The sequence below is a fragment of the Chroicocephalus ridibundus genome, chromosome 24 (genome assembly GCF_963924245.1).
Source record: "Chroicocephalus ridibundus chromosome 24, bChrRid1.1, whole genome shotgun sequence".
Taxonomy (NCBI): domain Eukaryota; kingdom Metazoa; phylum Chordata; class Aves; order Charadriiformes; family Laridae; genus Chroicocephalus; species Chroicocephalus ridibundus.
Window position 1 is genome coordinate 2,863,051 of NC_086307.1, and position 23,393 is coordinate 2,886,443.

At 62.3% G+C, this 23,393-nt stretch overlaps 1 protein-coding gene across 3 annotated transcripts; it reads left to right on the forward strand.

Moving 5' to 3' along the window:
• The first annotated feature begins 5 nt into the window (after positions 1 to 5).
• On the forward strand, positions 6 to 21,729 carry ASIC1 (acid sensing ion channel subunit 1). 3 transcript variants are annotated; one of them, XM_063359062.1, is made up of 12 exons: positions 6 to 731; positions 1,245 to 1,642; positions 2,740 to 2,935; positions 17,126 to 17,276; positions 17,743 to 17,870; positions 18,056 to 18,206; positions 18,298 to 18,354; positions 18,434 to 18,587; positions 18,674 to 18,765; positions 19,019 to 19,098; positions 19,226 to 19,330; positions 19,552 to 21,729. In XM_063359062.1, the coding sequence occupies exons 2-12, from the start codon at positions 1,278 to 1,280 to the stop codon at positions 19,654 to 19,656; spliced, it is 1,584 nt and encodes a 527-aa protein (XP_063215132.1). In that variant the 5' UTR covers positions 6 to 731; positions 1,245 to 1,277; the 3' UTR covers positions 19,657 to 21,729. The 3 variants fall into 3 exon arrangements, with proteins under 3 accessions (XP_063215132.1, XP_063215131.1, XP_063215130.1); XM_063359061.1 differs by having other exon boundaries at positions 33 to 731; positions 1,248 to 1,642; XM_063359060.1 differs by lacking the exons at positions 6 to 731; positions 1,245 to 1,642; positions 2,740 to 2,935 and adding an exon at positions 12,602 to 16,352.
• Positions 21,730 to 23,393: the final 1,664 nt, after the last annotated feature.

Below are 23,393 nucleotides of genomic sequence, written 5' to 3' on the forward strand. Positions count from 1 at the left end.
TCAGGGAGGGCTGGGGGGGCTCCGGCGGAGCGAGGAGCTGGAGCATCACTGGAAGGCGCTGGGGGATGGGAGCGGCACACGCACGCACACGCACACACACATTACCCACATGCACACGCCAGCAGCACCAACAGCCCCTGCCAGCAGCCTGCAATCGCTGGAGCGCCCCGCTCCTCCGCCTCTCCCTCCTCCTCCTCCTCCTCCTCCTTCTCCTCCTCCTCCTCCTCGCTGCCCACCGGCCTGCGGCACCCCTCCGCGGCCTCCGGCCCCACCAGCGCACAGACAATGACTTCATACGGATTATGCATCTGAAGAAATCACCAGCTCCCAGATAGCCACAGGGGGAGGTATCCATGTGTTTGGCTGGGAAGCAGGCTCCTGCTCGCCTTCCTTCTCCCCCTCTTTTCTCCTCGCACCCGGCAGCTGCCTCCTCTCCGGTGATGGTCGCCTCCGGTCCCCCCGCACGGCGCTGAGCGAGGCCCCGGCACATCCCTGCTCCCACGCTTGCACCAAGGTACCGCCGAGGCTATTTTTATTCCCCTTCTTCTTTTCCGGTTCGCCCGTCGCTGCCGGGCTCGGTGCCTCTCGCACCCTCCGTGCCTGCGCCTCTCCCGCTCCTGTCTTCCCACCCGGCAGCAAGAGGTGGAGGGAGGCTCGTCCCAGCCCCGGCACCCGCGTCGCAGCGGCAGAACCAGCCCAGCTCCGGCCGCGGCCGCCGGCCCTGATTCCAGGTTTGCATCCTCGATTCCTTCATCTATTCGTCGATGCGCCGGTGCCATTTGGGGGAGGCGGAGGGGGAGCGGGGATGGGGGGGGGGCAGGTGGGAGGGGTGGGTACAGCAGGGTGCTGGGGGGGCACAGCACCCCAGTCCTGCCATGGGATGGGGAGGGCACAGAGGGGGCGGGAGGGGAGGAAATGCAAGAGGCTGCACCCAAATAAATATATATATATATATATACACACACATAGACACACACATGTATGTGTGAATATATGTATACACACACATGTATTTGTGAATATATATATACACACATGTATGTGTGTGTGTGTGTGTGTATATATATATAAAAAAAATATTTATATAGGCTTGGGGGGAAGAGCAGGGCGCAGCAAAGCATCTGCCCCATGCGAGCGCTGCCGGCTGCATCCCCAGCATCCCTGCGCAGGGATGCCACGGGCCAGGCAGCGGCAGAACCCACGAGGCCACCGCGGCACCAAGCACCCACGGGTTCCTTTCTCAGCAGAGTGGCCACCCCGGGGTGCCAGCGCGGACCATGATGGACCTGAAGGTGGACGAGGAGGAGGTGGACAGCGGGCAGCCGGTGAGCATCCAGGCCTTCGCCAGCAGCTCCACCCTCCACGGGCTCTCGCACATCTTCTCGTACGAGCGGCTGTCGCTGAAGCGCGTGGTCTGGGCGCTGTGTTTCCTGGGCTCGCTGGCGTTGCTCGCCCTGGTCTGCACCAACCGCATCCAGTACTACTTCCTCTACCCCCACGTCACCAAGCTGGACGAGGTGGCGGCCACCAGGCTCACCTTCCCCGCCGTCACCTTCTGCAACCTCAACGAGTTTCGTTTCAGCCGGGTCACCAAGAATGACCTGTACCACGCCGGCGAGCTCCTCGCCCTGCTCAATAACAGGTGGGTGCTGGTGCTCGGAGGTGGCCCCAGGTGACATCTCCATGTATCGGGGCAGGGCACCGTGCAGGGCCCCAGCCACCCCACCAGCCCTGCGCCACGTGGGGCAGCGAGCACTGGGGAGGTGCACTCCACCACTGGCGTGGGCGGCATCTCTTTAGTCTCCATGAGGAAGCAGATCCCGAGTTAGTTCAGCGCTGCAGCTGGATGTGGCCACTGTGCAGCACCACCAACAGCTGAGAGCAAGGAGCCACCAGGTTCTGCTGCTGCTCCTGGGCACGTGGCTTCCATGTTGGAGCTGCCCTGGACGGACCTGGCACGTGTGGCTCCTGTCCGCAGAGCATGGCATGGGTGGCAAGGCCAGGGTGACCCTGGGATGGCTGTGGGGCAGATCCGTCACGCGTGGCTCCAACACCATGTCTTTGGCGCCTGACACACGCAGCGAGGCCACCCATGCACCAGGACTGGAGATCGGTGCCACCTCTTGAGCCATGGGACCCTGCAGTGGCAGGGGCCATGGGGAAGCCCCTTGCCCACCCTCCCCAGCCCAGCCCCATGGCTGTAGCAGCTCCTTGGTGCTGCTGGGCCGCTGCTGACAGCCTGGTGCCAGCAGCAAGGCGCACTCCCTGCCCGTGCCATTTGCCAAGGGGCTTCACCGCTGCCCCCAGTCATGCCCCAGGGAGGGGTTTGCAGCCATGAGAGCAGGGGTTGAGACCCAGCACGCTCAGCCCACGTCCCAGTGAGGTCACCACCTGCAGCCGTGATGCCACCAATGGCACAGGTCCGGCATCTGGCCTGGCCTCAACCAGGGCCAGTGCTGCGGGACCAGCTCTGGGGCAAGGGGGATGGGTTTGGTACGTGGCCGCTGCTTCTCCTCCCAGCTTCTCCTCCTCGCCCGTCCTCCTGCCGCCCCTCACGTGCCTCTGGGCCACGTTGTGCTGTTAAATAGTCTGAAAATGCCACATACAAAGTGTTTGGGACTTTGCTGAGCGCGTGCCAGGGTCGGGGCACAAGCAGCTCCTACGTAGCCCAAATGGCTTTTGCTGGTGGGAGCAGCTGCTGCAGTCAGGCCTGAGCTTCTGCCTGCTCTTTCCCCTAAGATACGAGATCCCGGACACCCAGACCGCCGACGAGAAGCAGCTGGAAATCCTGCAGGACAAGGCGAACTTCCGAAATTTCAAGCCCAAACCTTTCAACATGCTGGAGTTTTATGACCGGGCTGGCCACGACATCCGGGAGATGCTGCTGTCCTGCTTCTTCCGCGGGGAGCAATGCACCCCCGAAGACTTCAAAGTGGTGAGTGCCCCCGCGGTTCCAGCCCAATGCCACGTTTCCCTGATGCAAGGGGGGTGTTTGTCCGCCTGTAGCTGCTCCTGCCTCCTTTCAGCTCAGAAAGGACCAGCAGCATCTTCATTAAGGGGATGCCATGGGATGCTGCTGGGTTTTAGAGGCCCAGGTGCTCCCCAGGAGCTGCTCGGTGCGGCTGCACGGGGTGCTCCCGCGTGGGCAAAGCTCCCCAGGGTCACTTGGGCTTTGCAAAGCAGGGTTCTGCATGCCAGGCTGGAAACTGCCGCGCGGTGAGGAGGCTCCGGCGGAAAACCAGGGAGAGCCGTGGCGATGGCCAGCAGGGACCCGAGGGACCCCCGCAATCCCTGGGGAAAGCAGGTCCTGGGGACACCGCGCAGCGTTGTGCCCCACAACGGAGGTTGCGTCTCGCGCTGGTGCACGGATCCCGCGCACAATAAAGCCTTTATCCCCCTGCGGCTGCCTCTCCCCTGTCCAGCTGGGAATTAAACAGTGCCAGCTATTCGGGTGCTGCCTAATAAATTCGGCAGCCGGGGTGGCTGTTCCCGAGCTGGCTCCAGCGTGGAGCGCGTGGCTCTGTGCTGTTCGGGTTCCCCGTCCTCATCCCCAGCCTGAGGATGTCCCACTCGTATCCCACACCGAGCGAGGACGGAGCCGCCAAGCATGCCAAGGCACCGGCTGGGCATCCGCGGAGCTGCTGCCCAGGTCCCCGCATAATTCTGGTGATTTTAATCATCTGCATTAAATTCCCTTGACAGGCTCTTTACATAGAGCAGTTCGCTGTTGTCAACCATCAGGCATTTTATTTGTTAAATGGAGGCAAGTTGCAGCCCGGAGGGGGCTGGATCTGCTCCAGCTGGGGCTGGCACACGGGGCCGGGTCCCAGCCTGCCTGTAGCCACCGGCCGGTTTCGACACCGGGCTCTTCCCGGTGCACGGTCGTGTTTTCTGTGCCGAAGCATCCTCGGGGACCCTCATCCAGGCTCCCTACCTTCATCTGTCGGGGCCCAAATACCCTGCTTTCTGCATCCCCTCCAACGGCAAAAGCAAAATAGACTCACAGCTGGTTTGTTATTCCTGCCTGGATTATTCCTTGCAAGCAGGTTGGGATGATTTAATGGATTTGATTGGAAAAAGCTGGCTCTGTGCTATATTTATGTTGCTCTTCGGATTCCCCTTGCAGCCTTGCCCGGGCAGGTCTGCGCGTGGCGGGGCTGGGGACGGTGCTGCCTGCGCCCGGGCTCCCGGCAGCCGCTCTGTCTCGCTGAGCTGTTCGGGAAACCTTTGCCCGTCCCTGCGCGGGGGTCCCGGGGCTCGGAGAAGCTTTTGGAGGGGTTCGTTTGACAGGTTAATTGCTGCCGCCTTGCTGATCCCAGCTCGGACCGCGTCCGCCCAGGCTGAGCCGGGTTCGGTGCTGCTCTGGGCCTGGTGGCCCTGGTTGGGGCAGGTGGATGCCAGGGACCATCACGCGGTGATGCACCATCATCCCCCCAGGCCGCACCCCTGCGATGGCGGTCCCACCGCCCCGGGCAGGGACTCTCTTCACTTCTGCGTTTCGGAAAGCCTCTTGCACCGTCCAGGCTGGTGGGATGCCCCGAGCGGGTGCTTTTGTAGCCGGTGCTGCCCTTCTCCTCCTGCTGATATAGAGGAGATGCCGTGTCCAGAGCGGGGACTCGCCAGGGAGGATTTTTGGGTTGCCCGGACCCCATAGGCCGGGGGGAGCCGCCTGCGTGCAGGCAGGGATGCGTGTCGATCCTCTCCCCTTTGCAGCCATTTAAGTTCGGTGCCGTGGCCAGTGGGGAGAGTCGGGGGGCTGATGGGGACGGCGTGGGGGCGAGAAGCCGCCGGGGCGATGCTGGCTGCATGTTGATGCTGGCCGGCGCAGGAGGCGACGGGAAGAGCCGTGGCTCCGCCGCCAGCACCGCGGCCCCGACACGCCGCGGCTGCCGCGTTATCTGTCCCCGGCAGAAGGGAGGGCTCGGGGGAGACGCGGCGAATGCAAATGAGGGGCTGCCGTAACCAAAATATTCAGGGTGACAATAAGGTGGCTGGAGCTGCCTCCTGCCCGTGTCCCCCCCCTCGCACTGCCTGACGGAGGGGGAGCATCTCCGGGGTCAGGGCAGCAGCCCAGGGCCCCCCCGGTGCTGGAGGCACTGCCTGGGTGCCCCCCGTCATGCACCCACCCAGGAGCACCCCAGGGGGGCTGGGTCTCACCCCCCCACCCCAGTGCACGGCATCGCCCTGCAGCCAGGACAGGATCCCCTGCCACACAAGGCTCATGCCGGATGCCGTGGGGAAGCCCATCCTGGGATTATACGGATTTTTCCCACCTCCTCTTTCATCCTGCGTCATCAGCGGGACGCATCAGGGGGTCCCTGGCATTGTTCATCCCCCTCCATCTCCACCCACTGCCTGGGCTGGGGGGGTCCCCAGCAGCAGCCGAGTGCAGGATGCAGGGATGCTCCAGGGGCAGAGGTGGAGCTGAGCGGGTTGGAACTTGAGGGATTTAACCCTTGAAGAAGACCCAGGGGGAAACAATTGGCCACCCCAGCTCTGCTCTGGCCCTTCACAGCCCCTCCAGCACTATGGAGGTGGGTGCCACACACACCACAAAGCCCCCCCCGCCGCAGTGGTCCAGGAAGGGGAGGAGGACGCACAGGGCGGTGCAGCCGTCTCCTCTCCCCAGCCTCCTGGCACAGCCTTAAAGCCTGGAGGGGCAAACACAAGGCGGAGGGGCAAGTCCTGACCCCCCTCAGGGCACGGCCCTGAGGGACACGGGCTGAGGGTGTCACCATCACCGGGGCGGTGCCCAGAGCCTTGCGCCCACAGGGCCACGCATGGGGTGGGCAGGGGGCGGCCACCCAGCTCCCCTTTGCGGGGAAGGGGAAATCACACCCTTCCGTTTCGGGGCTGCGCTCCCCGACGTGCTCATTAGCAGCAGAGATCAATGTTTCACGCTCGCTACTTCATTATTTATAAGTTCGAGCCCTCGCTCCTCTGCGGGAACGTGCGGCCCAGTCAGGTCCCAGCTCGCATTTGCTCTCCCTCCCCGCGCCGGCAAAGAGCCCCTGGAGCCCTGCGCGTCCCCCGTGGATCGGCTCCTCACCCAGCTGGGGAAAAGCCCAGGAGTCCTTTCTCTGGGCTCTAAACCCCATCAATTTTCTTCCCAGCCCAGGGAAAAAGCAGAAGCCCAGAGGATAAGCTTCCTCTCCACGCCCCAGTATGGCCCATGGGATGGGAATTGGGGCTGCCCCGTGTAAAACCGGCATTAAACCTCGGGACGGTGCCCTGTGCTCGTGAAGCCCCTTTTCAGGGATGGGTGCAGCCAGGGGGGATGCCGTGCCTGGGGCGGTGCGATGTGCGTTTGCAGCTTTTCCTTCTCACACCCCGCGAGCCCGTCCCGGGGCAGAGCCACGTCCCCGACTCCTCGTCACTGTCCTGCTTCAGGGCACGGTGCCTGAGCCTGGCCCGGGAGCTGGGAGCCCTGGGGCAGAGCGCACGGGACATCCACGATAAGCTGCAGAGGATTAAGACCTCTGGACCTTTCCATGAGGCCCCGGGGCTGAGCTGGCACTAGGGAGAATTGATTTTGACATGGAGATCATGCCACTGCCTCTTGCTTTGGATTCTGCATCCTCTGCCCTGGAAACACCGAGTGCTCAGAGGAAGAGCAAGGGAGGGAACGGGAAAGGTCCGGAGCAGCCCCAGTGAACCCCGACCACATTCCTCCTCTCCTGCTTCCTCCCATCTCTGGAGCAATGCAGGAGCTGCCGTGATGGAGAACGGATCCAGCGGCATCTTATCGTACCCCCACTGCACCCCCTTGCACCCTGCTGAGCCTCCCCAGCGCCCTTCAGAACCCCACTGCACCTTGGTGAGCCCCACTGCACCCCACCAGATCCTGCCATGCCCCTCTGCACCCCTCTGTGCCCCCCATACCCCATAGCATGCCCCCCTGCACCCCCAAAGCCTCTCTGCACCCCTCTGAACCCCTCTGTGCCCCCCATACCCCATAGCATGCCCCCCTGCACCCCCAAAGCCTCTCTGCACCCCTCTGCACCCCTCTGTGCCCCCCATACCCCATAGCATGCCCCCCTGCACCCCCAAAGCCTCTCTGCACCCCTCTGCACCCCTCTGTGCCCCCCATACCCCATAGCATGCCCCCCTGCACCCCCAAAGTCTCTCTGCACCCCTCTGAACCCCCTGCTTAGCCCACCTCACTCCAGCCGGTGTGCGCTGGGGGTCAGCTCCTGCCACTCCAGCAGCACCGTGGCTTTTCCCCCTGCAAAAAAACCCCCTTGTGTCAGTGAAATCGGGTTGTTGGTGGGTGCTGGGGTGTCCTCCAGTGCCCACGGGAGCTCGGAGGGAGGGGTGCAATGGGACACGCTGCTGGCCTCAGGGTGCTCTACCAGGGGATGCTGCAGGTCTCCCTGCTCTGCCTTGACCCTCAGCCTCACGGGACCCACACCCCAGCACCCACCGGGGGATGCAGGCGTCCGGCCCGCGGCACCCCATGGCCCCGCTCGGAGCCGCGCAGTCACAAGCCCGGGAGCCCCACGGCGAGCCGAGCTCCCCCGCGGCGCAGCGTTAGTGGATAATCATAGAGCTGGAGTGAAAAGCATCTCCAACACAGCTGGAGAGACCGGGCGCAGGAATTGCTGATACACAGATATTTCCTGGAGCTTTAGACAGTTAATAAACAAACCTCATGGGCCCATCTGGCTCTGGAAAAACAATTCGGGGACCACGCGTGGCTGGCAGGGACGGACACTAGCCCCAAATAATGTCATCCTCCCGGTTTGGGGCCGGTCCCCATCGGCACGTCGAGCCCCGGCAGCTCCCACCACGGTGCCCAACGGAGCCGGCGCGTTTACAAATTCTGTAACACTTTCAAGTGATTTATGTAAATCACTTTTTAAAGCGGCACACGGGCTCCTAAATAACTTATAAGCGTTTGAAACTGCTCGCATGTATCTGTTATTTCTGAGCAGCGATTCACCTCCGGCATCCCGGCGGTTCTCTCCGGGGCCGGGCTCACCCTCCGCGCCGGCCCCTCTCTGCTGTCGAACAGCAGCATCGTTTGACCCCAGAGGTTGCATCATTTTCCAGACGAACGGAGCAAACCCAGAGGGACACGGGCTGCCTGGTGCAAAATAATTGGAGGTGATGGAGCAGAGGAGCAGCCAGGCACGGGACCGCAGCCACGGATGGGACGGCAGCCGTTTGCTGGTGGTGCCTCGGCTCTCCCGGGAAGCTCAGCGGGTTGGGAGCGCCCCGACTCTGTCAGCTCATCCGCAGCTCGGAGACTTTCAAGTATCACAGTATTTTGCTCAAAGCAAATCATCCAGAAAGCAGCCGTGAGCCGGTTAGCCCTCGGGCACGGAGCAGAGACGCCGGCAAGCGTTGCTCCTCGGCTGCCTCCTTTCCCCAGCTTCATCCGAGCTTTTCCAGACCCGGCCGCCTGCGGGGTGCAGGCGGGAGGATTGGGGATCCCTCGGCTGCTTGTGGCTTTCTCACCCCATGCCAATGCTCACGTGGAGACAGCAACTCTCGTTTGAAGGCGGTTGCGTTTCACACTCATCCTGCAGCGGGACAGCGATGCCGCGGTGTGACCCCGGCGCCGTCGCTGCATGGGAGCAATGTCACCGAAGCCGCCACCACCTCGGCTGAGCCAGCGCAGAAGAGGGTCAGGAACAAGCGGGCCGAGGACATCGATGTTGGTCCCAGCACGGCAGGAGGCCGACGCGTGCCGGTGCCTCGCAGCCGCTTCATTAGCGGCTCTGAAATGTAGCCGGGAAATCATTTAACACCTTGAACCTCTAAGCACTGAACAACATCACTCCTGCCCGCCCCAGGAGTGCATTAGGAGAGGAGAGAGAAAGGTGAGGGGGGGGATTCTGCCCCTCTGCTCTGCTCTGTGAGACCCCCCTGCAGTGCTGCCTCCAGCGCTGGGGCACCAACAGCAGAAGGACACGGAGCTGTTGGAGCGGGGCCGGAGGAGGCCCCGGAGACACTGGGAGGGCTGGAGCCCCTCTGCTGTGGGGACAGGCTGAGAGAGCTGGGGGGGTTCAGCCTGGAGAAGAGAAGGCTCCGGGGAGACCTTGGAGCCCCTTCCAGTCCCTCAAGGGGCTCCAGGAAAGCTGGGGAGGGACTCTGGAGCAGGGAGGGGAGCCATGGGACGAGGGGGAAGGGTTTTAACCTGAAAGAGGGGAGATTTAGGTGAGATATCAGGAAGAAATTGTTTGCTGTGAGGGGGGTGAGCCCCTGTCGCAGGTTGCCCAGAGAAGCTGTGGCTGCCCCATCCCTGGAGGGGTTCAAGGCCAGGTTGGACGGGGCTTGGAGCAACCTGGGCTGGTGGGAGGTGTTCCTGCCCAGGGCACTGGGTGTGATTTAAGGTCCCTTCCAACCGAAATCATTCTGTGATTCTATGACATGCAGGATCAGGCCCAGCCGGGGGTCATTTAGACCCTGGCCCTGCCCAGGGGCGATGTCCAGCCCCAGCAGCACGGGCAGCCATGCCCGGAGCCACGGTGCTCAGCAGCACAGCCCGCACAGGAGCGCCCTGCACACCCGGAGGTGTCCCACACACCCAAAGCACCCTGCACACCTGGAGGTGTCCCGCACACCCAGGAACGCTTTGCACACCCTAGATGCACCCTGCGCACCCGGAGGTGTCACGCCAAGAGTTCGGAGCGGCTCCAATGCACCTCAGGCCATTCCTGCTCTTCTCGCAATCCTTTGCACATAAAGAATCATTATCAAATGAATTATTAATTATTATTAATAAGCTTTAATGGCATCTGTGGCTGCTGGAAGAGATGAGGAGGCTTTCGAGTGCAATCCAGCAGCAATGGAGGCGAGGATGTCACGGCTCCAGATGGGCACGCATGACCCACGGACGCTGGCCCCCAAGGAACCCACAGGCTGGAAACGCAGCCCTGGACCACCAGCATATGGGATTTTTCCAAATTGTTCCCCCTTAATCTCCATTTGATCTTCATCCTGAGCAGCGGCGAGGCACACGGCGCCTTTGCCGGCTGCGGGTGTTTCGAAGAATCTGCCCAGGAAACCTCCCGCTGCCACTTTCCCTCCCCCCGATACCAAGCGGGGAGACGCTGGGGCGGGAGGGGGGCAGGTCCCGCAAGAGCGTGGAGCCACGCGGGAGGCAGAGATCTCCACAGGGAGATCCGGGAAATTAACTGTCTCACGGCCTTTTGCCTTGGTTTTAATTTATCTGGCTTTTTATAGACGCCTTTGTTTTATCGCCTGCAGAGAGTTTGGCCGGAGCCGGGGCTCTCTGAGCAGCAGGCATCACTGCAATTCCCGAAACAACCATGACTCAAGAAGCTCCTCACCATCTCAGGCTCTTATTTATTTATACAGGCCCCGACACTTGGATATTATAACCTTTTATTTATTTTTTTTGGACTTCCCTCCCCCCGCATGGAGGTTTTGGTGCCTCCGCATCCAGGCTCTCACCGTAAGGACACAGAAGATGGGATGCGGGATGGCGCTGAGTGCTCCCCACTCTCCCTCTGATTTATCGGGGATTTTATACCCTTTTCTCCTTGCTCCTGGCAGCCCCACAGCCCGGCTAAACGGCGGGGAGCCCCACCAAGAGCAGCCACACGCCGGGGCTGGGTATCCGCCCTGCTTGGACTAGATGAGATTTGAAAACCGTGATGCGCGCAGAGCCAGAGCCAGCGAACGCGGCAAGAAAACCGGGTAGGAACACAATTTCCCCCCCACCACCACCAATAAAACCGTCAGCTTGGATCTGCTTGCACAAACTGTCTGAGCAATTGTGAAGGATGTCGGAAAAAATTGCAACCTGCTTATGGGTAATTCGTGATCGGCAGGAAACATGGAAGAGCACCGGGATAAGTGTCCACACAGGATAATCCCAGCCGCCTGGGAATTAGCGTCACCTCGGCAGCATCCTCCGCATCCCGGCAGGGCAGCAGCCGGCACAGTCCCGGTGACCCCTCCCCGGCACAAAGGGACCCCGCCAGCGGGTAAATCACTGAGAGCTCTCAGCGTTACAAACTGTTTCAATTACAGGAGCGTAACTACATCCCCACAAGAAGGATAAGGCGGCTGTGGGAGCCGTCACAGGGGATGCACAGCAAAGGGCCCGGCCGGAGGTACGCACCCAACCGCCTGCGGAGCTGCAGGGGGTCCCGGCTGAGCCCCCCGGGGACCCCCAGCCAGCGGGGCTGCAGGCGGCCTCTGTGCCCGGGGGCAGCAGCATCGGCACCCGGCTGGGCTGGCTGAGAAGCGCTTGGCAGCGCTGGCCCAGGGAAGCTTTGAAAGATTAATGGAGTTTAAATGGAAACGTTTGGAGAGGAGATAAGGCTCGTCTGATATGAAATCATATGAAACAACCAGAGCCAGGGAGGCCCCAGGTCCATAATGAAGTCCACTTAGCTCATTACTCACTGTAATGTGCTTTTTATTAAAGTCCTGCACTGCAGATGCCGCGTCTGCAGCCCGGGGCAGGATGGCACAGGCACCTGGAGCACCCGGGCCCTCCGCCCTGAGCCCTGCCACCAAAAGCGGCCGGGATGGACCGTGCCAGCCCTGCCTGGTCCCAGAAAGAGCCCTTTGGTTTCCCATCCCTGCTGCGAGCCAGGGACGGGGCTCCCGCATCCCCCAGCGCCACAGCATCACTGGTCCCCATGGCTGGGGCTGGGCTGCCCGGGCCCGCGGGGACAGGGTGGAGAGGAGGCGGAGGCGGGGAATAATACAGAGGAAAAACTCCTTTTTAATCATCAATTTTTCTGCATTAGAATGTGACATGCTAATCCACTGTGAAGCGTCTAATCTGGGGGATAAAGGGCTGGATAACACAAGCTGCGCCCGGCTTGGCTGGCGGAGCAAGCGGAGGCAAGGTGGCAGCATCTGATAAGGGGCGGCAGGATTAGTCCCGGCAGAGATCCCGGCTGCCCGGGCAATCCCACCTCGCTCGGCTGCTCCGGCTCTGCCTCTCACCAGGGCTAGGGAGGGATCTGCAGCTGTGGAGCCGTCCCGAAGCGTCTCGCCCTGCCCAGAGCGGCCATGGAGGCACCGCAGGTGCCACCACCAACATCTTGGCAGCTCTGGGAGCTGCAAAGCACCTTCATGGGCCAAGGCACATCGCAAACCTCATTTTTTCTCCCCTCCGATGCGATGCACCCAGCTGCGCCGTGGGAGCGGGACAGCCCAGCTGCGGGCTGCCCTTCGGCCCCATCAAATACCCACCCCCAAATCCTGCTCCCAGTTGCGCCCAGCCTCATCCCTCCCCACCCGTCGGCTCCGATCTCCGGGCGCGATGGAGGCAGCTGGGCCCCAGCTCGGCCGGTGCTTGGCAGGGACGGGCAGTGCCCGGTTACGAATCCGAGCGGGTCCAGCTCCCCGGGCACTTTCTGCGACAGCCTCCCCGGGGCTGGGCTGCCGCTTGCAGGCCTGGGATAACAGAGCTTGCGATGTTGTTTTCTCCTCGCCTCCTCGGGGATTGGTTTATCTCTATGAATAACTCCATCCCGGCTTTGATCTCCTCTGCCATTAAAGCGTGACAGGCTGTGAAATGTGCTGTTGCTGCCGTCAAATCCCCCTCCCGCTTCCCCCCCCACCCACCCCCGCCGCCTCCGTGCTCCCCCGCTCCGGGGAACCTCCTTTCCCGGGCCCGTGACGAGCTGCAAAGCAGCGAGCGGGGCCGAACCGCCCCGGGACGGTGGCCAAACACTACTCAGGAGCCAGGGAAAAACCAGGCTCCTTCCACCATCCCGCGTCCCTCGCTGCGGCAGGGAGGAAGGCACGGAGCATCCCTGGACCACGGCAGGGGGTCGCGGTGTGGCGGCAGCATCCCAGCACGCGCCGCCACGGGGGCTGATGTCACGGCTAATTATAGCATCCCCCGTCCCTCTCCCCCGCCAAAGCTTTACCTGAGAGAGGGTAAAAATAACTCCCGGCAAGGGAGGAGCTGGAACAAGCCCAAGGACTCCTCCAGCATCTCCAAAAAACTCGCACAAACCAGGACAGCACCCCTCTGCCTGCAGCACGACGACGCTGCCACAGTTTGTCCCCAATTGCAGGGTCAGGACGTGCTCCCGTGAGCGCCGGTGCCACCGTCCTCCTGGCTGTGACCGTCCCCAGTCACCTTCCCCCCAGCTCGAGTGTCGGCTCCGGGACAGGCGCTGGTAACCGGAGCTGGGGCAGTGCTCGTCCTCACCACTGCTGGGAACCGGCCCCAGCACCCTCCGCAAGCTGTTTAAGCTGAGCAAAGCAGGTTAATGGCCCCAGCTGATGATGGAGTGTTTTCATTACAGCATCTCCCTCTCCCTGATGCAATTGCTCCCAAGGAGACACATGAAACCTCTCCGTGCCGTAGGATCCGGTCAGCCCCTCACTCACGCCATCAGAGACTGTCCCAAGGGGCCCCGGGCAGCACCGCTCGCCTGTCGGTGCCCTGCCCGGGCTAAACAAACCCCTTCAGGCTTCTCTTCCATTTTCCTTCTTCCCCTCTCCATCCTACAGACATTGCACAGAAACTCCCTTTCCCAGAGCTAGGGAACACCAGAAACCCCACCCCAACCTCAGCCAGCTCCTACCCGCTCGCTCCCTGCCAAAAGAATCCTCTGGGTGTGAGTGAGCAGCCCAGCTTGCTCCCAGCTTGCTCCCAGCTTGCTCCCAGCTTGCTCCCAGCTTGCTCCCAGCTTGCTCCCAGCTTGCTCCCAGCTTGCTCCCAGCTTGCTCCCAGCTTGCTCCCACAGGACTGAGCCAGCCCAGTGCCCCCAGACCCCCTCCCAGCTGAAGCCCTGGTGCCTTTATAGCCCAGCCCTGCCCATGTGCAGCTGCAGCTCGTCTCCATCAAAGGCAAAGGTGACCTGGTCCCCATGGCAGGGTGGCTCCTAGCCACCCAATCTGCCTCCCTGGTCCCATTTCCCAGCAGGAGTTTCCAGCTCAGACTCTCTGGGTTGCTCCCAGGAGGCGCAGCCTTGCTCTCAGCCTTATGAAATTTCATCCCGTGGCTTTGGCGCTCGTCCCCAAGGTCACCCACCCTTTCTCCTGGGTGCTGACAGTGTCCCCAGCTTTGTGCCAACTGCCAGCATCCCTCTTACACAAGGGCCCTACTGGGAATATTGAGCTTGGGAAGCCCCGGGGTGGCCCCTCGAGGGACAACCTGCTGTCACATCATCGGTCATCGTCTTGGCTGAGCCTGCCCTGGCAGGGATCCCCAGTGCAGGCCCTACCCGTTAGACCGGCATCACTTGCTCGGGGAGAGCAGATAACTTTGCACCGGTATCAGATCAGCTTTGTACAGGTCTCCGGGTTGCATTTGTCCCCCACTTTGGTGCTGCCCACGTCCACAAGCCGGGGTGTGCTCAGAGACCAGGGGCCCCGTGGTGCTCAGGGACCAGGGACCCACACCCCGAGGAACCTCCGGGGAAGGAGGCAGAGCAGCCGAACCAGCGGGCCAGGCCGTGCCCACCGCACCCGGACATCGGCCGAAACCTCCCATCCAGCTCTTGCGCATCGAGGCACTGCTGTATTTAGATGCTCCCCTTCCCCTTGGACCAGCGATGGTGGCTGCGGTGCTGGGATGGGGCTGGAGATTGCTCTGTGGTCACATCGGATGCTTTTATGAAGTGCTGAGTGCAGGAAAAAAGCAAACCGCAAGAAGGGGCTGCGCTGCCGCAGGGCTGCAGGAAGGAGACGCTTTTGGAACCGGCAGCCAGCCCGGCCGCGGCTCCATCCCACCACCCCACGTCAGGGCTGCCTCCCCGGGACCCCCAGCCCCGGCTCAGCAGCACGAGGCCTGGACGCCATCCCCCAGGGGAAGCGGCGGTTCCCTGTGCCCCGCAGGGACCCGAAGCATGAGGTGACACCGCACGCTGGCTGGGATCTGCAGAAGGAATCACCACGGCAGCACCCAAATCCTGCCAAAAGCACCCTGGCTTGGAGGAGGACGGACCTCGCACCGCTCGGGACATCGCCTTCGCCGGCTGCTCCCGTGCCCACGCGCTGCCCCGGCACGGGGAGAGGAGCCCGCAGGGACGGGTGCTGCCGGGCAGGATGAGCACCGCGAGGGCTTGGGGACCCACAGCATCCTTCCGCCCCGCTGGCACCACCTGGGCGGGCGCTGCAGCAGGAGGGTGTCAGGCATTTTGGGAAAACCTCTGGCTCCAGCTGCCCTGAGGAAGAGCCCGGCGAGCCCGGCATATGGCGGCTCTGGAAACAGCCCGGCAGCCAGCAGGGAGGGCCTGGCCGCAGCAGCCGGTCGGGCTGCCAGGGCCGTGCTGCCCCGCAGCGAGGATGGAGGATGCGGTGTGGGTATGCAGCACGCCGGGGGCCTGCGCACGCTCCCGACAACACCCCGTGTTCGCCGGACCCGGCACCCCCTCGGGCCCCCCGGGCGGCACCCAGAGCTCTCAACACGTCGGTGCTTCTGAAGCTGGCGACGTCTCTGCTCCGACCTGCGGCGGCAGCCGGCTGGTCCCGGGGGACCTGGGGAGCCCGCAGAACCGCCCCTCGCTCCTCCTCTCCTCCTCCCTGCTCCTGATATACCCTCCTCTCTCCGTCCCCTCCGAGCATCCCTCTGCTCCTCTCCCTCACTCCTCCTCGCCTCTCGCTCCTTTTCCCTTCTCCCTTTCTCGTCTCTGAACTTGCCCCTTCCTCCCTCCCTGCTCTCCCCCAGCCCCTCTCACCCACGTCCCGAGGAACCGACCCACCACTGAAGACCCCCAGGCCGTGGCAGGGCAGGGGACAGGACCCCCACGCCGGAGCCGGGACCTCCACGCTGGACAATGCCTCTCCAGATATTCTGCACCATCTCCTTCTCCAGCGAGGAAGGACCGAGAGACGCTGCAGCCACCGCGAGGGGAGAGGATGGAGCAGATGAGTTCCTGTACGGGCAGGAGGAGGATGAAGAGGAGGAAGAGGACGCAGGGGCAGCCACAGACTTCGTGGCCTTTGCCAGCAGCTGCACGCTGCACGGGCTGAGCCACATCTTCGTGGAGGGCAGCCTGGGTGCCCGGCAGGCGCTCTGGGCGCTGGCCTTCCTCCTCTCCCTCTCCGTCTTCCTCTACCAGGTGGCCGACCGCATCGTCTACTACCTGGAGTACCACCACGTCACGCTGCTCAGCGAGGAGGACAGCCCCGAGATGACCTTCCCCGCCATCACCTTCTGCAACATCAACCGTGTGCGGGTCTCCCAGCTCAGCCACGAGGACCTGCTCTACCTGGCCCCCCTGGTCGACTACGAGCCCGGGATGGAGCTGGGTTTTGCTCCGGCCCAGCCCAGCCCCGGGGATGAGGATGAACCCCTAAATTTGTACGGGTTTTTTAACCGCACTTGCCACCGGCTGGAGGACATGCTGCTGAGCTGCAGCTACCGGGGCGAGGAGTGCGGCCCCAGCAACTTCACGGCGGTGAGTAGCCCCAAGGTGGCCAGGCACAGGGAGCAGCTCCGAACGGCATCGTGTCGGATCAGGCACGGCGGGTGACGCTGTCCCTGCCAGCTCGCTCAGGGACAGGCTGATATTTCAGCCCCGTCTGCCGGCACCTGGGCGTCTCACTGGAGATGGGGACGGCACCGGCCGCGGAGACCCACTGGTGGGACGTGGGAGCAGCCCCAGGTCTGTGCTGGCAGAGGAGGTGCCTGGCACCTCCATCCTGGCGTCACCATCGCTCGTGGGGCACCATGCGGTCTGCGGCCCCCTGGCCCTACGTGCCTCGTGCCCGGGCTGGCAGCAGCTCAGCGGCATGGAGACATGCCGGCTGCCGGAGCCGGAACGGCCGAGGAGGGACGGGGGGTTCAGGATCCTGTCCAGGCCCGTCCTCTGCAGGGACGGAGGAGGGCTCGGAGGAGGCGCTGGTGCAGGTGTAGGGCTGAGTGCCACCGTCTCGGGCAGCTGGGGCTGCCATGGGGCCTGTGGGGTCGAGATACTGTAAATCTGCAAAGTATCTCCTCTGGGTCCGTGCCATCCCTGTGCCTTTGTGGGGAAAGTTTCCTCCTCTACTGGGGCAGTTCCAACAGTGAGAGACACCCCGTAGGGCAGGAACCTGGGTCGGATCATACCCCCAGGCTGGGCACGGCCGTGTCTGGGGCTGGTGATGCCATCCCGGCTCCGTGCCATGGTGCCAGCAGCGGTTTGGTGCCAGCGGAAGGGCCCCAGCCTCAGCCCCATGTCCTCTCCCTCAGGTCTTCACCCGCTATGGGAAGTGCTACACCTTCAACGCGGGGCAGGACGGGAAGCCCCGGCTCATCACCATGAAGGGGGGCACCGGCAACGGCCTGGAGATCATGCTGGACATTCAGCAGGACGAATATCTGCCAGTGTGGGGGGAAACAGGTAACCCACTGCCCCAGCGGCTCTGCCAGCAAGTCCACTTGGTCACCAGCAGCTCCTGGCGTGCTTCTCAGCCCCTTCCCAGCTCCCCGCCCCACAGGTCCACGTCCCTCAGGCCCCCTCCTCTTCCCTCCTTCCATTTCTCATCACTTCAGGGCCTTTTCTTTCCTTTTTCCTCCTTGTCTTTGCTCTTCGCCATGGCAACTCCCCATCGGCTTAGACAAGCAGCCATCACTTGTTTATAAATAGAGGCAAACACCTTCCCTGCCGCTCTCCCCGGGTGCTGGAGGGTCAGAGGCGGAGGGGACAAGGACACGGTGTAGCAAACAGATGGACGGATGGATGGATGGACACGTGAATGAATGAATTTGCCCAGGGGGAGGGTGGGAGGCAGGAGAAGTTTTGGTCCCTCTTGCAGCAGGGCTCGGTGGGTCCAGCGCCATGTTCACCCCGCTTCTCTCTGCCGCAGACGAGACCTCCTTCGAAGCCGGGATCAAGGTGCAGATCCACAGCCAGGACGAGCCCCCACTGATCGACCAGCTGGGCTTCGGGGTGGCTCCCGGCTTCCAGACCTTCGTGTCCTGCCAGGAGCAGCGGGTAGGGACTGGGGGGGTCTGGGGCGCTCCCTCCGGCCCTGCTGCGGGACGCGGACCCTCCCTCCCGTCCCCATGTTGGACAGAGAGGGGGACGCCGGGGACCAGTGCAGCGAGGGTGTCTGTCCCCCCGCCACGCCGGGGGCTGCTGGGCTTCTCTCCTCACTCCTGGATTCTGCCCCCTCCCAGCTCATCTACCTGCCGCCTCCCTGGGGCGACTGCAAGGCCACGGTGGGCGACTCGGAGTTTTACGACACCTACAGCATCACCGCCTGCCGCATCGACTGCGAGACCCGCTACTTGGTGGAGAACTGCAACTGCCGCATGGTGCACATGCCAGGTGAGCCCCGCGCGGGGCAGACCCCGGCCCCCGCCGCGCTCAGCCCTCCGACACCATCCCACCGGGAAAACCCGCTTTCTCTCTCCGGCAGGCGATGCCCCTTACTGCACCCCGGAGCAGTACAAGGAGTGCGCGGATCCGGCCTTAGGTGAGGCTGCCCGGCCCCTGGGACCGAGCTGGGGGTGTTGGGTTTCTCCATCTCTCCATCTCCCTCTCTCCCGGCCCAGATTTCCTGGTGGAGAAGGACAACGAGTACTGCGTCTGCGAGATGCCCTGCAACGTGACCCGCTACGGCAAAGAGCTTTCCATGGTGAAGATCCCCAGCAAGGCCTCCGCCAAGTACCTGGCCAAGAAGTACAACAAATCGGAGCAGTACATCGGGTAACGCGCTGCGGCCACGGCGATGGGGCGACATCTTGTCCCTCCATGCCGGAATGTCGGCCTGACGCCGCTTGTCTCCTGCACAGGGAGAACATCCTGGTGCTGGATATCTTCTTTGAAGCCCTGAACTACGAGACCATCGAGCAGAAGAAGGCGTACGAGGTGGCTGGTTTGCTGGGTGAGTGTTGGCGGCTGCGCCGGGGCCCTGCGGCAGCACCCAGGCCGTGTCCCCCAACAAGGCGGTCTCATGGCGGCCCCCCCGCATCACGGCCCTGTTCCCGCGGCACCGGGATGTGCCGACGGCGTGGGCGCAGAGCAGGGCACCCCGCTGCCATGGCCAGGCACCAGTCACAGCGGTGACGAGTTTTGCCCTTTCTCTGCCACCGGACACCGGACTCGTGCCACCCTGATGGCTTCCCTCTCCTCCGCAGGTGACATTGGAGGGCAGATGGGGCTGTTCATTGGGGCCAGTATCCTCACGGTACTGGAGCTGTTCGACTACGCCTACGAGGTGAGTGTCTCTGCCGTCCCCCGGCTGCCGGGGGACCCTGGTTATCCTGGAGCACCGAAATGCTCCTGTGGGACATGGGGAAGAGCCGCCCATGAGCCCCCGCGGTACCAAAACCTGGCTCTGGCAGGTGATAAAGCACCGGTTGTGCCGGCGGGGCAAGTGCCGCAAGAACCACAAGAGGAACAACACGGACAAGGGCGTCGCGCTGAGCATGGACGACGTGAAACGCCACGTAAGTGCCAGGCGTGCCACGGGAGCTGCCGGTCCCCTCTCGGGGCTCAGAAGCTGCCCCAGATGTGTCATCGTGGGCTGGGGGGGGGGGTGTTTTGGGGAACACTTGGGAAAGGAGCAGAGGCACCAAGCAGAGATGCGGTGTGGAGACAGGACTCGCTCTCGGCGGGGGTCTGGGTGAAAGCAGTGACCCCAGCGTCCTGTCCATCCTCTGCCCCACAGAATCCCTGTGAAAGCATACGGGGCCACCCGGCAGGCATGACGTACGCAGCCAACATCCTACCTCATCACCCGGCCCGGGGCACCTTTGAGGACTTCACCTGCTAACTGACGTCTGGATGTACAACCTGAGCTACCAAAGCCCTCCGGAGAGCTGCCCTTCTCCCTGTGAGCGCCAGCGGAGAGACACATCTAGGGGACCTTGCTCCTCGCCACGGTGGGACACGGACAAGAGCGACAGCCTCGGATTTTGGGGCAGGCGGTCGGGTCGGGCGATGCTCGAACCCGGCACGTGGCCCCCGCGGCGGCTGCTCAGCGCCTGCCCTGTTAGTTCAGAGACTCAAGGACGCTCCAGCCCGGCCATCCTCGCGGTGCGGGGAGCGACACGCACAGCGGGCTGGAGCACAGGCCCGCCCCGTCTCCTCCCCTCGGCTCCCCTCGGCCTTTTTAACTAGAAACCCAGAAGCCAAGAAGAAGCAGCCATTCGGCCGCAGAGTCTCCATCCACAGCCCTGTCCGTCTGTCCGTCCATTGTCTCCATGCCCATCTTGCTCCAACGCTTTGGCCGGCGCTTGCTGGGACCCCCGTGCCCGGCAGGAGGGATTGTCGAGGAGCCCCACGGCGTGCCCGGCAGCAGGTCCGGCAGTCCCAGGAGAGCCTCGCTGTCCCCTGGGACCGCAGTGGCCCCGCAGCCCACCCTCGCCTGGGCGCTCCTGGCTACTCCATGCGCATGAAGACAGGCCACCTCCACCTCTCCAAAACGTCTTCCTCGGCACCCTGCCCCAGGGCCGGTGGTGCCCAGCCACCGACCTCGCTGGCCAGCCACGAGCACCAGAGGGGACTTGGCCAGGGGGTGCCACCTCGGCACTGAAGACCCCACCGCCCGGGCACTGTTCCTCGGCCGCGTGGGGCCGGGCGACGCTGTGGTCTCCCTGCCTGTGTCTCCTGGGCTCCGCGCAGCCTGGCCAGCACCAGCCCTGCCCCGCATTCCCCCCTGTTCCCAGGGAACCTGGGGCTATCCCGTGCGGCCCCCACAAACAGCCATCCTTGGGGAGAAAGGTGGAAGGAAAACTGCTGGCCCCCATTCGGCTGCAGCCACCGGCCGGGCTCGGCCAAGGGCACCGCGAGGGGACACCCCCTTGGCACGGCTGTGGCCAGGCGGGCGTAGGAGCCCCAGCAGCAGAAGGGCTGACAGGTTGAGGGACACCCCATGGCACAGGGTGCTCTGGTCCACGGGACCGCAGGCTCCCACCCCGCTGAACCCCCCAACAGCAGCTGCCCCTGGGCACCATGAGCCCTGGGCACCCTCGGGGCATCTGCCGGCTCGCTGCCCCGGGGCCGCCGCTGGCCTCTCCCCGGCACGCAGAGACCTGCCCGGGCAGCCGGGGTCCAGCCGCCGGCACCAGCCGCGTCTCTGCTCCCCGGGCCCACAAGCGCACCCCCATTTCGCTCTGGGGTCAGTGGAAATCGGCCTCCCCCAGCCCCCGCCAGCCCCCAGGCCCCACACATCGAGCAAGAGCCCGCCCAGGGCTGAAGTGCTACTTATCTTTAGGAGCTTTTGCAATAAGTCTTTTTAGTAATTATTATTTCTAAATGGCGGTTTTGGTTTTATTATTGTCATTTATATTATTATTTGCTTCCTGACCAAAATTAGGAACTGGGGGTTAGTCCTTTGTATCCAGCAATCGCCCAAAGATGACGGGTCGGCCACATCCATAAATTTTCTTATGGATTTTTCCTAACGTTTCATTGCGTTTCATTTATTTATTTTCTTTCTTTCTCTTTCCCATTAAAGCTTTTAAAGATGGGGCTGGGACTTGACCTTGACGCTCACCTGTTGAAGCATACACTTTTTGGTTTGTTTCTATTATGTCATCTGCATTTTATATTTCTTATATATAATATATATGACTATATATATATGTGTACATATATATATATCTCTCTATATATGCATCATATCAGTGTAGATACCCATCCAGTAGCATTTAGGCCTTGTTCTTGTGCCATTTTTTCTTTCTGTTACTGATCTCTGAATGCCTTCAAGTGTATAAAGTGTTGAATTCTCTCTGGTATCTGTACTATGTACACACATTTTCATAGGAAGCACAATAAGATGACAGATGCATTGTACATCAATACCTGCTACTCTTAACGATGATATAAAGAATGATATAACTCACGAACGCTGAGCCTTTCTCTCGCGCGGAGCTGCTGGGAACGCTCCCCAAGGAGGCCGGTGGGGACGGCGTCATCCCAGGATGTTCTTGAAGCCGTCGCTGAAATCCTGGAGCCAAGACCAAAAGGTCAGAGGGGGGGAGGAGAAAGCTCGGGTCCAGACTCCCAGTGCCGTCTCTAAACGCGCACACGAACACCAGCAGCATCAGAGCTGATGTTGAACGGGGTCACGTTAAAGCATCCCTTCGCTACGCGCCGCGCTAACGTGAGGATGGGTCTGGGTGCCGAAGCTCCAGCGTGGCTGCCTGGTCCTGCGCTGCCATGTGAACGCGCCCCCCCGGGGGACGCGTCAGGGCTGGCGGATGGGAACCCACTTCTGCGCTGGAGCAGGGGGAGGAGAACGAACACACGCACAGCTGCCGATCTTTGACAAGTCTAACGCTTCTGTGCTTTGGGACAGACACCTGAGACTCAGCAGAAGTGAGTCACTCCCTGGAATATCACCTGCTTTTAATTTAACCGAGTTAGTAGCAGTTGTAGCACAAGCCATGTCTAAACACATCTTCTGTCCTAAAAATTTCCAGCTACACGGAGCAAAAGTAACGTGCCAGATCCAACTCTGGGCATCCGAAAAAGCCCCCAGGACCCCACGGAGACTGAATAATAGTGAGTGGGCAGTGAACAGGGAATACTGAAATGCCAAACTCCCCGCGGTCACTTGGCTCTGGCCACGTCCCTGTTGCTCCTGGAAATGGCAGACGGGTGTTTTGCATTTAAACTGGAACCGTCTTACTGCTATTCTGGTCCTTCTCTGCCAGAGCTGGTGCTGCAAAGGCCACAGGGTGGGCTTTGAATAGGAACAAGATAATATAGCTAAGCCCAGAAGGGAGTTAATGGACCTGAATTAATTGCAGCCAGCCCCTCTGAGTAGCCAGAGAAGCTGACCATGCCTGCGCCCTCCCCAGTGGGCTCCTGTCGCAGAGGGCAGGCAGTGACCCCGTCTCTGCAAGCTCTAATCTCTTCCGCAGCTCCCCATTAACCCGCTGGGCTGTGCTGGGAGCAGGTCACCCCATCCGTCTGTCACAGCCTGGCATTGCCTCGGCGCACCCCCAGCCTCAGCACGGCTGGCTGCCGGAGGTTTCTGCTGCCGCTGGACACGACGTCCGCGAGCCGCAGCCTGGAAGGGACCCGCAGAGGAGGTGCCGGGACCCCAGAGGCAGCAGAGCCGATGCAATTCTCGTGGGTGCACAGCAGGCAGCCAGACAGGACACCACTGTGAGCAGCTCTCGGATATGAAGTGGAAAAGCTTCACAAAAGCTCTACCTGAGAGCCCCGGGGCTGTTCCGCCCGGAGAAGAGCAGGCTGAGGGGGGATCTCATCAACGCTCAGTAATATCTAAAGGGCGGGGGGTGAGAGGATGGGGCCAGACTCTTCTCAGTGGTGCCCGGGGACAGGACAAGGGGCAACGGGCACAAACTGGAACACGGGAAATTCCATCTCAACCTGAGGAACAGCATCTTTACTGTGAGGGTGCCAGGGCCCTGAAACAAGGTTCCCAGAGAGGGTGCGGAGTCTCCTGCTCTGGAGAGATTCCAAACCCACCTGGACACAATCCTGTGCGACCTGCCCTGGGTGACCCTGCAGGGGGCTGGACAAGATGATCTCCCA